This window comes from Cavia porcellus, unplaced genomic scaffold (genome assembly GCF_034190915.1).
Source record: "Cavia porcellus strain 051 isolate PalLab524CR breed Dunkin Hartley unplaced genomic scaffold, mCavPor4.1 scaffold_2, whole genome shotgun sequence".
Classification (NCBI taxonomy): Eukaryota; Metazoa; Chordata; class Mammalia; order Rodentia; family Caviidae; genus Cavia; species Cavia porcellus.
This window is the reverse complement of record NW_026947485.1, coordinates 40,859,844-40,877,300: the sequence shown is the minus strand read 5'-3', so window position 1 is coordinate 40,877,300 and position 17,457 is coordinate 40,859,844. Positions and strand designations below refer to the sequence as shown.

The 17,457-nt window shown below is 35.0% G+C and overlaps 1 protein-coding gene across 3 annotated transcripts in view; it reads right to left on the bottom strand.

Moving 5' to 3' along the window:
* The window catches only part of Znf800 (zinc finger protein 800), a 196,627-nt gene that overhangs the window by 28,380 nt on the left and 150,790 nt on the right, over positions 1-17,457 (bottom strand). For 2 of the 3 annotated variants that reach the window (XM_063241259.1, XM_063241264.1), the window contains exons 1-5: positions 16,797-16,938; positions 16,262-16,380; positions 10,900-10,995; positions 3,072-3,215; positions 130-1,822 (exon numbers count right to left, since the gene is read on the bottom strand). In XM_063241259.1, coding sequence (XP_063097329.1) covers positions 130-1,822; positions 3,072-3,215; positions 10,900-10,995; positions 16,262-16,322 — 1,994 coding nt within the window. In that variant the 5' untranslated portion in view covers positions 16,323-16,380; positions 16,797-16,938. Of the gene's footprint in view, positions 1-129; positions 1,823-3,071; positions 3,216-10,899; positions 10,996-16,261; positions 16,381-16,796; positions 16,939-17,457 lie in introns of those variants that run through there. The other variant, XM_063241262.1, reaches the window with a different exon arrangement.

The window sequence follows — 17,457 nt, the reverse complement described above, 5'->3', positions numbered from 1 at the left end:
CAGTTTCCACTGCCATAAGATATATGGAAGCAAATACGTGTTAAAATGGAACCAGCTATAAATTATGGTCAAATGATTTTTTTAGTTCGATGGGGAGAAAAAAGCAAAACTCTGTTAACTGTTCCTCACCAGACAAGAGCCTTAGATCTTGTACTTCGGCCTTTGGTTTTGTTTCCTTCAGGTGAATTGGAAGCATTTGCCTTATGAGTTTTCTTATGATGTTCAAGATAGGTCTTTTTAGCAAATGCTTTTCCACATTTATTGCATCTGTGAAGAGAAAAGTTTTTTGTGACTTTCACTTCAATACCGACGTCAGCTACCTCATACTTTTTACCAGGAGAATTGGAAGTGCCATCATGTTTTGAATCATTATGTTTTGCTTCGTCCCTTGAAGGGCCTCTTTTAGCCACTTTATTTAGAACAAAATCAATAGGCTTTTTTATAGCTCTGATCTCTAAACTGGCTGTTATTTTCCCAAGATAGCGAGATGACTTTTTATGAACCACAGTTATATGTCGTATCACATCACGTTTTCGACGAGTTTCATAAGTGCAAAGAGGACACTTGTAGAATTTAACATAAATGTTATTTCCATCCGTGTGCAACTCAATGTGTTTAGTCAAGTTCTGTTTGGAAGTAAACTGACGTTTACAAAGTTTACAGTAAAGTTGCTTAAAGTCAAAGCCGGCTGAAAGTTTTGGTTTCCTTGTTTTTTGCTGGCCACCTGCAGCCGACGGACTAGTTGATTTAGGGCTTTCAGAGTCTTGTTTAAGTTTATTTTTCTGTGCTGCCGGTGTGTTCTTTTTTTCATTTGAATGATTTGTTCCCTTTAATTCATTCTGTGGAGAATGGGTAATGGAAGGGGGTGAAGATTCTACAGAATCTGCTGGTTCAACTTTAACTTTTATTTCTGAACTGCTGGCAGTATTATTAGGGCCTTTCTCTCTTTTAGAGTTTGTTCCAGAAAGAGTTATCTTGTGAACAATTTGCATATGTCTCTTAAGCATTATTTGTGAACTATATTTCCTCTTGCAAAGGAGGCATTTGCATGCAGTTAAATTGTATTCAGCCTTTGAAGACGACTTTTGTTTTCGAGTCTTAAAAGATTTTTTAGGAGAAACAGAATCCAAGAACAAAGGTTGCCCGGGCTTTGTTGCTATATCTGGAGTAATTGAATCCCTCCTTAGTCCTCTATGAACTTCATCAAAATGCCTCCTTACATTCGCTTTTGTAGCAAATGATTTACAACATACTGGACAACTCCTACTTAATGAAACTAGAATACTCTTATTGCGTCCTTTAGAGGACTGATTTGGATTCTTTCGTGTCTCAATGTACTTTTTTAGTTCTTCCATCTTTTTCTTGTGTACTTTTCGAATGTGACGACGAACACCTCGTCTAGAATTGAATTCTTTTCTGCACAGACAACATATCAACTGGTGACCAAAATCAGAATTGTCAGAAGTTTCTGGGTCAGGCTGTGATTCCTGAGGTTGTTCATCAGATGCTGGTGCAACTTCATCAGCAACAATCTCAACAGGAGGAGGTTCTTCGGTTTCCACCTCTGCATCTGTAACTGTTACTGTTTTAGACTGTTCAGTGCTAGTTTCCTGTATCTGAACTTCAGTTTGCTCAGGAGTACCACTTGACTCTGCAACTTCAGTAGGATTATCAGTCCTTGAAATGTATTGAAATACTGCATTTTGATTCGTTTCTATGGGTTCTAACTTAATAATATATTCTCTTTTATCCACATTTGGATATATGGCTTCTAGGAGATCACTTATGGCTTGGCTTTGTTTATCATTTACGTCAGGAAGGTCTGTTAAGGAAAAAACAACATTTTAATCTGAAATAACTGGCCTGTTCTTTCCCTCTAATATTTTTAAACATGTTATATAAAAACTAGTATTAGCTAAACTAAAATTTGCTAAACAATAACTACCGAGAAATAAGCTAACTTTCTACTAATATTTTAATTAAAAGGCTGAACCTAAAATTAATTTTCTATGCACTATAATTTATAACTCAATGATAAAAAGAAATAAAGTAATATCAAACAGTGTAGAAAAAGTTTATGGACAAATATGAAATATTCAGCTCTCTACACCCTATAATACACTTTAAGTCAGTTTCATAATAATAAGTAAAGCAGCATTTTGATATAGGGAGTTTGCATTTTATCCCCATGCCAAAAAGTTTGTGTTGAAAAAATGCATAAGGTCCCTAACAAGTGTATGGTATCAGAATGCCAAAAAAGTTCTACATTTTGTAAGCCCCCAGAGTTAAATCCATCCCTAAATAAAAAGTAACCTATTATTAAAGCATTTTAAAAGAATTTAGTTAGTTAGTTAAAGCAGGAAAACAATACCATCATACATATTGCTACTTAACACAAGTACAATACACTTAACAAACATTTGGATCCACAAAGACTTTTACTCTGCTACATGCCTTCATCACAAACAGCTATTCCTGACCTCAAATTAATGTGTGATGAAACTGACCTTTAATAATAAATTTTTCTGAGAACAAAACTGATACTCAAATCAAGATCCAGAAAACATTAGAAAGTGTAATAAAAAAATTTTAATGTTCTCTACATTCCCAAAACATCAACTAATTTACTCACTCTGCTCTTTACTTCCAACATTCTCATCCACTTAATGGGAATCTAAGTAAGTGACCAATCATATCTAGTTACATTAAAGATGTAAAAAGGAAAACTACCAGAAACTGGTCTTTTCAAAATATCATTAATATTCTAAATTACAAATATCCTGATTATAAACTATATGACCCATAAAAATGTTCAAAAATAATATCCAATATTTTAATACAAATAAATAATATTCATATATCTAACCTTTTAAATATGTATAGAACTCCAAGAGGAAAGCACTGATATAAAAGTACCTATCTTAAAAACTGAATATAACACTGAGTATTTACTTCTATTCTCCATCACTGTTATCCATAACTAGGTACCAATACCATTTTAATGCCAATATACAATGCAGCAGCGTAAGAGAACTGTAAAATGAGTAACTGAATATACAAATTAAGCTTACTGTCATCCATCTGAAGACTTGGTGGGCAATAGAATTTCTTGTGGGTAATTAAATTAGGTAATCCTCTGAAGAGACTGCGGCATAATTTACATTCAAAAATTGTGTCCACATCTTTCAATAAAATATGCTTAAGTTGTCTGGTTCCTGGGATGAAAACAAAAGGAAAATTCAACACAAAATTTAACTTTAAACTAGGTAACCAATGATAACAATCTAAAAATATAGTTACTGTTTAAAAACAAAGGCATCGCCAACTGCTACCACAGTATATTTAGAATTAGATTACAAACTAAGTTCTAAGCAAAATCCTACCATAAACTGAAAATCTAGATAGCTAAAACCAATTCCCTTTTCCTACTTCAGTAACCAATCAATTCTTGGAATATCTCAATGCAGTAGTTCTGACATTTGATCATTACAATAATTTGCGAATAAAGATGTATGCAACCCTTCCCTAGAAATTATGACGCAATTAGTCTGGCTGAGCAGGAAAATGTTCTCATATCACTTCCTGCCAAACTGTTTGGCTGCTCTTACCCACCCTTTTCTAAACCAGAAAGTGAACAAGTAGTTTTCCAATACAGTTTCCTAGTGCAACTTCCCAATTCACAAGATTGCCTGTGACTTTCTTTTAAAATTCACTTTATGTTATTTCAGGTTCTAGGCGAACATGCTATTATATCTATTTAGTATGAAAGAGAATCTTTGTCTGTATTAAGAGATAATTCTGAATTTTGGCCTCTTGATAGCACTATAAATTTATTAAAAGCCTTTCTTCCCCTGAATTCTTACTCCAATTCCAACTAAGTATTTGTTTATCAGTAGTTCAATGTCTGTCTTCTCTACTAAAGCAGCCAAGACCAACCCTATCTTATTTATAAATATAAGTGTTTAGCTCTAATAATAGTCAATAAGAATTTGTTGAAGAAATATTAATGATCCAGAGAATCTAAGCATTACATTATGGCACAAGATCAAAAGGCAAAGAAACAATAAATGGCAAGAAGTATCAAATCATCAAAATAAAAATATCCAAGAATAAAACATATCTGTTGCTGCTTTATAGATATTTGCCAAAGGGAAGCTAACAAAATTGATCTTCAGAATTTTACTATGTCTTTATTCAAATTTTAAAAAATGGTAACAACACTGACTTAAATTTTTTGTCACTAAATATTGACGAAGTACTCTGAAAATATCCTTAAAACCATCCAGGCACAAAGTGTTCTGTCATTCAATCTATTTATTAAGCTCTGGCACTACAAAAGAGTATAAACTACCCTAAGCAGAATTAATATTTTGGGGCCTATAAAAGTTAAATGTTTCTGAGTCAATATTTTGTAACATATTTACATTTAACTTTTGAAGTATATTTTATCATCATTTCAAAGATAAATCAGTCCTCAAAATTCTATTAGAAAAAAACAATTACCAGGCTATCAGAATATTATAGTCTTTAGACATTGCAAATCTGGTATTATTTGGTTTTACGAACTTAAAAGAGCTACATAAACTCTGGTTTACCACCTATAACTGAACTATCTCACAGAATTATGAAAGAAAAATTAAATTATGCAACTGAGTTTCCACTAGAAAAGATATATATGAAGTAATTTCTACCACTGCCTAAATCCAAATGTTTATTTCACTAGATCCTACTGCCGGTTTTACTCTGAAAACATAAATTTTTTCTTTGAAAACATAAATTTAAAGTAATTTAGAGAATACCTTGAGTGATATTCTTTACACAAAAGTAAATTCTTATATCTTCCTCTAATCCATTTTACATTATAAGGTATCTAAACAATATACAGCTAATGTATTTACTTCACAGTTAACCTCATAAATGATTAACAAACTATAAGTAGACTGGGGATAAAAATATTTTAGTTAAGCCTCTCTAATTGATCCTACATGTTTTTAAGAAGTATAGTTGAGTAGCTTACTAGTGGGAAGGAAAAAAAAAAAGAAAATTTTTGCATGTTGTTTCTAAGTTTAAATAATTGGTAAATCTATCCAAGAGGTTCAAGTCTGTCTTAAAAGACAGTTTTAAAAAGATTAAAGAAAATACAGAAATCTGTTTAACTTACAAATTCAACTCAGGAGCTGGGGATATAGCTTAGCAGTACAGTGCCTGTCTGGCAAGCAAAAGGGTCCTGAGTTTGATTCTTGGTACAAAAAACATTCAACTAAGAGGGGTATGCTGTCACACACCTGCAAGCCCCACTACTAAGGAAGCTGAGGCAGGAGGATTACAAGTTCAAGGTTAACAAGAGCAACTTAGTCAGACTCTATCTCAAAATAAGGCAAACTTTTAAAAGGACTGGGGAGGTAGTTCAGTAGTAGAATGCTTGCCTAGCATGTATAAATCCTTGGGTTCAATCCCCAGTACTAGAAAAAAATCCAATTGAAGATTTAAATGGAAAGTACACAGTAGCAGATTTAAAGCATAAAAAAAATCAGCCTGTAAACATTTATACATAAAAAAGATAGGTGTAAAAACGCTAAGACAATATCCCCAAATGAAACATACATATTTTGTCCATCAGCTTCTCTCAATTATAATATTATAAATTTCTTAATTGCTCCTAGTTAATCAGTTATATTTGGTACAGGATGTATATTTATTACAAATAAATGTTTTTAAAAAGTTATCTGCCTCTAAGTTGACTAATCGATCTTAGTTATCAATCACAAATACTAGCCTACCACACACAGAGTTATTGACCCAAATATACCAAATTTCTTTAAGTTGACAGATATATCAAATGTCCTCTCTCTCCTCACACTTTACATTCCTACACCTATTGCTTTTCTCTTACTATAACATTTTCCTGCTTCATCATCAGTCTGGCTCACTGCTAGAAAGGTTCAGATGCCAGGTTAGATGTTATTCTTCCAGGAAGCCTTTTCTGACCCCTTCCTATTTGTTGTTATGAACTCTTCAGCTATATTCCCACTGTACCCTACATATCCATACCAGTTTCCCACAATCTTGTAATCAATTATTTCTATGAACCCATTCAACAAGATGATCTAGGAGAACACAAAAGATATCTTTGTTGCTCACCATTGTATTTCTAATCCTTAGGAAAATGCCTGATTGATACTTGTAGAATGACCTACTGGAGAGCTCTCAACCTTCAAAAATACATTGTTTTTTTTTAATCTAGTCATAATTGACTGGGGACTCTAAAAAAGGGGATTAAATGTTTTCTAATTCTTAAACATTTCACAAATAAGAAATATGTGTCCCATTTCATAACTACAGACATTAAAAGTTTTTCCTTAGATTAATTTACATTATCATTTCAGACGTTATGCTTTTCCCATGGGGACATAGTGGCTTTGTTCAAAATCAGCTACCATTTTCTGATTGCTTTGCTCACCTACAAATACTTAAGATACAGTCAACCATGCCTCTGTCAATAGTTAAAACTGCTAGTCACCTAAGACAACATACATAGTCATCTAACAGCAGAAACAGTGAACCATGTTGTTTTCCACCAAAGTATTCCTTTTCATACATTTCTCTCTTTCTTTCCTTAGTGTTTTATTTTTGCTTTTGTCTTTGGTTTTTAACTTATCTTCACAGTCACTAATTACTGCTTACTGATAGATCATCAATTAGGATCTTTAAAACAAAAAGGTAAGGCTTTCACTGATGTACTACTACCACATATAATAATAAATTTAAAAGTAGAGTAAAATTACTTTAGGGCCATACCTACTTATGAATCTTTTTGTTTAATCTAACAAATAAATCTAACAAACGATTGAGTACCTATTAAATATCAGATACAATGTTACTCATTGAAAATATTAAAGTTTAAGAATGTATGGTCTGTGCCTCTTAGAAATTCATGAACTAATATAAATAGCTGCTCCCCTAGAACACAGGCCTAGAGAATATGCTCTGAAGATAAACATATGAACAATAAATTATATAACTCTACATTTTCCCTATTTAACCAAAAAAATTTAATTCTATTTTACATTTCCCACAATTTCTATGTAACAACCCAAAACAAAATTCCCCTTGTAGAATACGACCCTCTCCTGTGTATCTTTAAGTCACACTTCCCTCATAAGCTTCTATCTAAAGTCAAGATTGAAGCATTACCATTCAGTCATAGCTCACACTAAAGTTGCTTCCACCAGAAAATAAGTAAACAAATAAAAACACTTAAAAGAAAATAAATGACCAAAACTAGGAAGATAATTACAACAGCAAACATCACACTAAACTTAAATCTTACTTTTTACTACTATTCTATAAAGTTATAACTTACTTCTATGAGTCAAAAACAGTGAAATTACTTATACATAGTTGTCTAGTACATTTACATACAAATTTTTTCTACAGTGTTATGTATTACTTGTTTTTACAACATTATACATTTTAAAAATTTTTTGAAATATCAACTTCCTTCATACAAAGACCAGTTTTAAATGCTTGGAAAAAGCATTTATTCTTCTTCATGTTCCAATTTTTCTGTTTCTAATCTTAAAGTATTCCATGGCCCCTTTGCCCCTACCAAACAATTATGAGATTAAGAAAGAATATTAAACTCAAATTCAGTAAGTAGCTAAAATATACTTAATTAATTTCTAAGGTAGTACACCTTTTATCTATTTAAAGTTTTGTTTTGGTTGGAAGAGGGATGTCACAGAAAAACAAAAATAAAACAGAAGTGCTAAATACAAAAAAAATGTGAAGACATCAAATCACAGATGTGATTCTAGATGTACTAACAGCCAACCAAAACACACAACTAAGGTAGAACCACAAACCGGAAATTGAGAGTAAAGAGTAGGTTTCAAATCAGCCATCAAGCATTTTAGATTAGAAAATGTATACATACAAAACAGGAAGCCTTCCATATATATATATTTGGAATTGATGTACAAAAATAATCAAATCTACTGTCAATGAAACAGGTACACAAGAGTAAGCTGTCACCTACCATTTGTATTGGGAAGAAAATGAGGAATATATTTGTACAAGTATAAAAAGGTCCTGAAGAAGACATATAAATCACACAGGAACAGCTACCTGAGCAAAAAGAACTGGAGCACAGAAGGGACTTACTTTTTTGTCCTATATCCTTTCGTACTTCATTATTTTTTAACCCAAAGGCACATTACTTATTCCAAAAGAAAAATCTATTTAAATTCAGGTACAAATCAAGCAACCAGAAAGGAGTTCTCAGAAGTAAAGAATCAGCAATGTAAAGCCAGAAAAACAGTTCAAAGCAAAAGCTAAGGTATAAGGCAAAGAGAATAGGTTAAAACTGCTCAGGTAGTCAATAACACACATGGAACTGGTAGACCTTAAAAATGAGTCAACTCTCTGGGCCTGATGGCACACGCTTATAGTTCTAGGACTCTAGGAGGCTGAGGCAGGAGGATCACAAGTTCAAGCCCAGCCTAAGAAACTTAGCAACTTAGGTAGATCCTGGCTCAAAATTTAAAATAAAAAGGTAGGAGGGAGGTAGAGATGTAGTTCAAAGCCAAGGCCCTAAATTAAGTTCCCACTATCACACACATACAAAACAAGTTTTAAAATTTTTTTTTTAAAACTTCCTCACACAGAAATCTTTTACAAACTTCCAGTTCATGGGCAGCTCCATATAGGTGGAAGAAGGTAAGACACTAAAACAGAGATGATACAGGAACTGAAGACAACTATCTGAGCTAGAAAATAAAAACAGATACTCTAACATAGTACTATATCCAGCACCACCACAATCGTTCTTTAAATACAATGTGTATGACCTACTTGTAAAGGCAAGAGCCTAGAAAAAGATGACTCGTGTGAGTGTGTGCTCAGGAGTAGAATGGGATAGGCAAGAACTATTAGTCTCCCAGTGATATCTTAGTCCCTAAGTCATGTGACCCCACACTTCCATTCCATCCTCTGAAGGTTTTAGTAGACCTTGACTTAAATACTTTAGTACTAAAGAGCTACAGGACCAGTATCTTGAGGACATAAAGCAAATTTCTTTTTTATTAACATAATAATGAAATAAAATAATTCTTTTTTAAATGGAAAATTACTTTCACAGTACCATACAGCATATATCCAAATCATCTCTTAATTATTTGATACTTAAGAGAATTTTAGTATTTTAAGAATTTGCCTCAAAGAGCTGGGGACATTTCAAAAAGAACACACTTCAGAAGTTAAACATAAATGGCTCTGGAATTACACCATTTCAAAATTACCCATTTCAGTCTCTGTTCTTTAGCGTACATTATAGAAATGGCAAATTCAAAAAACAGATACAACCACAATGCAATAAAAAAAATTTCATCATTAAATATTTACAAGGACAAAATCTGTGTCTTCCAAAATTAAAGAAATATAAATTTTAATCACATAATACTCTGTTGAAAAGCTATTTTTACAAGATAAATTTACGAATTAACCAACTTTAAATTCTTAATCAAATAACTTCATTATATGCCAAATTATGAACTTTAAAAAAGAAATGTATATACAAATAGTACTACTAAATGAAAAAAGGTATTACTGTCATTTTGATAAAGAACAAAAAGAACTTTTATTCCCATTTGTAAGTACTTACACAGAAAATATCAGAAAAAAATACGGTCACTAAGTAAAATTTTATTTTAATTGTATTTACCATAGGAAAATTGGACCTATGAATTGTTTGTTTTAACCAAGAACAATTATCAACAGTAACAAGCAGATACAAAAAATGCTCTAAAGTGGGACATAAGATCATTTAACATGAGAAGCACATGATATACATGAATACTTACTAAATTAAATATAGTATACATAAAGTGAATGTCACAGAGACAACAAAAGAGTTGTCTGAGAAAATAAAGGTCTCTGAGTCAACCAAAAAAAAATTTTTATAAAATAGGTAAGGAGATAACCTATTAGAATCCTAAATTAAACAAATATGTTTTCCTCCTTTACAATAATGTGAAAATAATTACCTCAAAAACTTTACCAACACAAAAGTTACACATAAATTATCTTTTCCTCTCAAATGCGAAATTTTCATTAAGATAGTATACTTTAAAATAATAACAATATTCTAATTCTTTAAGCATCTATTAGTTAGGTATCCTTCAGTTATAGTATTTTCTTTTTCACATTTGACTGAATAGTCTACAATGTTAGAGAAGCCTAATTCTTAACAGACAGAAAAGAGGATCATAGGAGTCACAGCAATCTAGAACCTTACTGGTATCACAAGAGTTCCAACCGTTCTCAGTCATTTATATATAGTGAATAATGCCTAAAGTATTAATTTGCAACTGAATGTATTTATCAATTATTAAGTTAGTGGAAATAAAAGCTAAACAAATGTATCTGTGGCTATCGGGGTTCGCCTGTGTCTTTTTTCTATCCGTTGCTCTATGAAATTTATTGAAGTTTAGAAAAAAGTTAGCTACCTAAACAACGATGATAAAGTAATTGATATAAAGTGATATCTCAGACCTTCTGAGAAAATAATCTACTATGTCGAAATATTTAAAGACCAAGAATAATTTACTAGCTTGTATAAGTTTATACAGAACACAACAAAAGGTAACAATGGATCTTTAAGAAGCAGCACTTTACCAGCAAATTTACTAAACAAATTCATTTTAAAATGTATAGTATACAGTAATGAAAAAGAACTTCCAGAGCAAATCAGTATGTATCTACTTTCTAATATTAGGACAATTAAAAATATTCTATAAAGAAAATCAATGTACACATTTTTTTAAATTACATCTAAGGACTTCTAGACTATTTTTAAATATTGTGTAAAGATTGAAAAAATACATCCTAAAACATTCATACCTGATCGAAAGCACTCAATTATTTGCTGAATACCAGATTTGGATGTCTGTAGTGGTTGCTGTAACAAAGGAGGATCTCCAGGTTCCAGGATATAAACTACATGGAAGACAAATACCCACCCCAAACCCCACAAAAAGGGTTATTTAAATCATTTACTACTGAAGTAAAACAATGGTTTACTAAAATGTTAATAACAATCACATTTACATATATTTATATGTGTAATTCACCATCTTTCACAGGTAAGACAAAACCTCAGAGGAAGAAACTAAAATAATTATAAATTAAAGGCTATACTTAAGGATAAGTATTAGTTTTAAGTGCAAACTTCATTTTGGTATCATTTAGTACACACATTTTATGTTTGCCTTTTTATTCCTCTTAAAGAGGAACCATTCACTATATTTAATAATAAATGCTAAAGCACATAGCCTAGCCACACCCAATAAACCATTTTAAAATGGATAATCTAGAGCAGCTCTCTGGACAATTAGGCAAGCAAAACTCTAAACCTACTGCCTCAGCAAGTAGCTGGACAAGTGCACAATGATAGCTATACAAAAATTTTCACAGTAGCACTCTCCAGCAGTGTGTATAAATAAAAGGCATTTCAAACAACTTCAAAGTCTCTTGATGGGGAACAGATTAAAACTATGAAATATCCACAGAGCAGAATCTCTCACAATTCTCAGAATACATAAGCTAGATCTACAGGTACTAACAACAAAAGATATTGGTAACTGTTGAGCTACAAAAACAGGCCATCGACTACAGTCACATTTACATTAATACATATTTAGATAGATACAGAAATACATAACTGTAATGTTATTTTGGTGTATAAATATACCTAACATAAACAGAAAAGCAGTCTTGGAGGGATATCAACAAAATTTAGCAAAAGTTCTGTCAGCTGGTTACAAAGATGATGTTCACTTTCTACCTGACTATTACACCAGAACTTGAGCTTTTTGAAGTGTAAGTTTTAGCAGGAAATAAAACATGTTTTTATAAGTAAAAATTTTTGCATTTTTAAAAATAGTTTATGTACAGGGTCTGTATCATCCTCACTTTCCATAATTCTCAGATCAATTGTATAAGTATGTAATTAGATTAATGTGAATGAGATAATGTTAACATGAAACAAAGTAGCTGAAAATAAAACTGACCTTTTTCATCAGTTATCAAATAAAGAGAGTGGTTGTGGCTTTGAGAAATGGCCGTTTTAATTATATCTTTTTTCAACATGCTATAATATTCTACCCAACTATTACCATCACAGCCCAGGACCATCTACTTGGTGTGAGGAGATAAGGATTACTTCAATAATGTGTTCTACTATTGCTTCAGGGCTTGGATAATAATTAGTTTTGTGATAAAGGGGCTGTTGCCTTCTGTGCATGCATATAAATTCAGCCTTAGAATCCCTTTTCTCCTTATGCTTTAAGTACTCAATATATACAAAGAAGAGGAACTGTATCTCAGGATCATATTTTATAAGCTAAATTTTTCCAGTTTTAACAAACACTTTAGGAGTATTCCAAATGAATCTAAACATACACAGAACTCATTTGGAGAACATCTAGTACTAGCAATAAATCCAGATCTGGACTGCCTTCATTTATATTCTTACCTTGCTTTTACCAGATATAGGACAAATTAAATCTTTTTTTCCTCTTCTCTAACACAGTAATAAAAGTACCTAAATCAAAGGTTGTATCAAGATTAAATGAGCTAATTCAAGAAAATAATTATATCCCAGAGTCTGGGATACAGCAAGTGCTCAATAAACTACTGTTATCATCAGCATCACCACCTTGTACAGATTAGCAACTTTTCTGACACCAAAACCTAAAAAATCTTTCTATAAATCTAAATTCAACCTTTCAAAGGAACAATAAAAGATTATAAACTGATTGATAAAACTAACTGAATGAGATGAATGATCTGAATTAAGTGGATCATTTCTCACTATTTATACATTATAGCAATTAATAACTGTTTAGAAAAATAATCACAAAAGAGTAAAAATCCACACAACTGTAAAGAACTAAACACTGCAAGGTCTGTCTGTACAAGTAGCAAGAATTCTAGAACTAGAGAAAAACAAACTCCAAAGGAATGAACAAGGGAGGGATACTAGGGAAAACAGATCACCTTAGAACCCTATCATCCCATTTATGTACAGTATGTTTTAGAAAACTCTTCGTAACATATCAACTTCCACTTTCACATGAAAATGCCTGACTTAAAAGCTAGAACAGTTTCTTAGCCATTGTTCTGAGAACATCCACCAGAATATATTCACATCTTGAGGCACTTATAAAACCATTTTCACATTCAAAAACAAGCCCAGGGCTAACTTTGCTCTACCTGGAAACATCCACTTGATGATGTACCACATCTATGTAGCTCCAATATTAAAAAAAAGAAGAAGAAAAAACTTTTTCATTTGAACACACAGATGCCAGTTCTAGAAACATTTCTAAACTAGTATTTCATAAAATTTCTTCTTACACAGCCTATCATCCGAACCCAAAATCAGACTCCATGTCACAACCATGAAAAAAAATTATTTTCCTCCAACAAATTACCAAACCCTCCAAACAGCTTTCCTTCCATCCTTACACAGAGCACAGTTCCAAGAATAATGTTCACTTTACAACAGTCTCGCCTGTTTTAAAGCAAGTTCTTTAAAGATATTCTAATTATTTACTTACAAACAATGTGGATAAGTAGTTATAAGGTAGAGAAACGAATTATGGGAGAAGGGGAGAATATAAATGAAAAAAAGACTGTCCATGTACTGATAACTAACAGAGTTGTGTGGTGGCTACATCCAACTCTTTGTAGGACTCTATTTTGAAAACTTCCATTTAAGAAAACTCAAAACACAAATAAAAAAATACTTTACATACATCAATAAGTTTCCAAAAATTCACTATAAATTGACCGATCCCATTAAGAAATATGGTCACCTCAGGAATAATGCTTTTCAAATGAGAACTCACTTGTGTTTAATTATCCAAATCAGAACAGACCACTTAGGACAATCCATTAAAGAATTTCTCGGGGCTGGGGATTTAGCTCAGTGGCATAAGAGCCTGGCAAGCGCAAGATCGTGAGTTCAATCCCCGGTACCACAAAAAAAAAAAAAAAAAAGAATTTCTCAAGCCAAGTGTGGTGATACACATCTACATACTTCCAGAAGTAAAGGCTGGAAGTTTTCAAATTTAAGCCCAGCCTAGAGAATTTAATCAAAACCCTATCTTAAACTAAAAAATAAGATGGGAGGGTTGTAGCTCACTGCAAAGGTCCTGAGTTCAATCTTCAGTACTGCCAAAGGGAAAACCAAATCTCAAACATCATGCTATATTCCTGCCCCCATCTGAGTATCATAAACTTCAGGCCATATTTCTTTCAGTCCTGGAAACATTCTCCCACTTAGTATGTACCTTTCCCTGAAACAGTGATGGTGAACTAAGTACCCTACAAATTAACTAACTTCAAGCTTTCCAATGAACTAAATCCTTAGACAGCTTTTAATTCTAAGATTAAGGGGCTGGGGATTTAGCTCAGTGGCATAAGTGCCTGCCTTGCAAGCAGGCAGTCGTGAGTTCGATCCCCTGTACCGATAAAAAAAAAAAATCAATTCTAAGATTAAAAAATAAACACTAATTATGTTTAACCTGGTAAATCTAAAAATATAAAACTACACAGAAATAGTTTCTGGCAAAAGAACGGTGAAAAATTTAATACAATTTTTCTCATTTTTTGTTAAAAAAGAAAAAAAAAAACCTAGAGTTCCAATACATAATTAGCAAGTTTCAGAAAACTTCTTTAAAAACACATTAAAAACCTCTACAACTTTATCAGAATATAACTAAGCAAGGCTTGTTCACAAATTCTTTACTTATTTCTCTTCCAGTTCAAAAGTTTGACAAGGGAAGGACCTTATCTGTGTTGTTCACCGTTTACATGTCCATTTTTAGTTTTGCTTTGACTGCACCTGGTACTTATTAGGTGTTCAATAATTAAAGAAATGAACAAGCAAATCATCTTCTTCTTAAATAATTTCATAAATTCAACTTAAATGATTTGAAGTAGTCTCAAAAATGAAAAACTAGAACAGTTAGTAGAACACAAATTTTAAAAAAGCATTCACATCTGTAAAGTTCAAAATTAGCAAACTTCACTCAGTTCTAAAACGTTAAGTAATATATCTTCACTTCAAATACAGAAAATTTGCAGTGTGAAAGGGTACTGAAAGACAAGTCAAGAGACAACTGATTAGAAGCCATATTCCATCTTGGAGCTGCCAGTTTTTAGTACAGGTAAGTTATTTACTGATCCAAACAAAGCAGAGTAGAAATGAAATTGTAGTACTAATTTTATCTTCATGTGTAGCAGTGTTTTGAAAATGGAAATTTATACCCTCTTTGACCTTGTCATTTTTCCCATTAATCAGAAAATTACTTACTATGAATTCTTGTGATAAAATCCAAGTGATCAAGTGCAATGGATATACACCAACAAAAAAAGCACAAGTACCTAAAATCTCAGTAACTTTTAGAGGGAAAATAAATAAATCAAGATCTGCCTTTGACCTAAACTAGGAAAAGTATTTATTTAGCTTAGTGACAGTCTATGATTCCTTTATAAGTTGTACCTCCAAATGTTTGTCACAAACGACATCAAAGTTCAAAGCAGAATAAGTATCAACAGGTTACCTACATCTATCAAAGTTTGCTAATATGCTTAAGACCAAAAAACAACTTCTTGTTTTCATAAACTCAACTAAAACAACAGTTCCACTAAATAAAACAACTTAGAAATACGTTTCCATTTTATCTAGAGTTTTTTCTTTTATCCTATGTAAGTTCTAAGAAAATTTTGAGATTTTTTAACAATTAACAAAACTTTACTCTCAACCAGTTCAACCAACCATTTTTAGGTTTTCAACCCTATGCACTAACTTTAAAAAAATACATGAGATACTTCGTTTAAATGAAATGATTTTCACCAACATGAACGCTAGTATCAGCTTCTCATTTTCAACAGTGTGTAGAGGTATATGTACTATGAACTGCAGGCTGTCTTGCAAGAAGGAAAGGACTGCGTAATTGATCTTGTGGAAATGACTGAAGGTGACACCTGCATCACTTTCTTTAAGGGATCAAGCTAGGAAGACCTCTTGGTTGTACAAACTTTTAGCTTCATAACTGGTTTTACGCTGGGGAAAAGAACAGCCCTCTTTACTTAGCAATGACTTCTTGGGCAGGAGGAAAAGCAAACCAGAAAGCACCAGAAGGCAGTGGTGCTGACACAGGGCCAAAGCCGCCAGGAGAGAAAAGGGGCACACCTGGTTCACAGCATCCGTGATGATGGTGGTCAGTCTGACAGTATTTGTCCCTTAAAGGCATTTTCAGTGGGTGCGACCTACTTTCCTTTCACTGTAAGAAGCTCCTCATTGCCGTTCGGCTGTGGGAAGAAGCAAAAATGCGTCAGACACCCTGAACTTGCTGGGGGGCTCTGGCCGCAGTTTCCCGATACGCGCCCCTCGCGCGCCTCCGCCTTCGTCTCGGAGAGCCAGAGGCGCACGGAGGCGCCAGCAGCCCCAACGCCCCGCACAGGTTCACCGCGCTACCCGGAAACGCAGCCCGGCGCGCGCGGCGCACGGCGAAGGCCCGGCCGGCAGTGCGGACGGCGGCAGCGGCCTCGCAGTGCCGAGCGCGCGGAGAGCGTGACGCGGGGCTGGCGGGCACTGCCGGGGTCCGTGGCGGCGAGGTGAGGCTCCCGCCCGCGGCCGGCCCGCGCCGCGCCCTCCCGCCACGCACGTGCGTTGGGGGTCTCGCCGGCGCAACCAGGGTCCCCACCGCCGAGTGCGCACAACTTACTTAACTCCGGGGCAGGCGGGCGGGCGGAAGGAAGGAAGGCCGGCGACGCGGGCCCCACCTGGCGCAGCCGCCGCGGGCCGCGTGAAGGCAAGCGGGTCTGGGCCCGACGCGCTCCCCGAGTCCCCGCCGGCGCTGACGCGGAAGCTCCGCAGCTCACCGCGTTCCTCCGTGGGCCGAGGAGCGCCGGGCGGCGGCTCGCGGCGTCCCTCCGCGCTGTGGGGCCGGGCGGCGCGCGGACGCAGGCAGTTGACAGGAGGAACCGCCCGGCAGCAGCGGCCGCCGCCGCCGAAGAAGCCGGAACCGAAGCGCGCAGGAGCCGAGGCGCCCCTCGCCGGGCAACGGCTACCGCCACAGCCGGGCTCCCCTTAGCGCCGCTCCACCTGCAACGGTCCCTCAGGCTTTCGGAGAGGGGCGGGGAAGAACGGGACGCCCCCCGCCTCAGGCCTTTCGGGTAGTAGTCGTCGTTTCGGGAAACTTTATTAAGTCAGCCCCTCTCCTCCTCCGTCTCCCTCTCCCCGGAGAGCCCGGGCTACCGCCGCAGAGACGAGAGGAAGGGGGAAGCAGAGGCTCTCCGGCGGCGACAGGGAGAGACTGACTGACCCCGGACGGAGATGGGGCGAGGGCAGGAAGTGACAAGCTCACGGAGTGGGTGGGGGAGTGT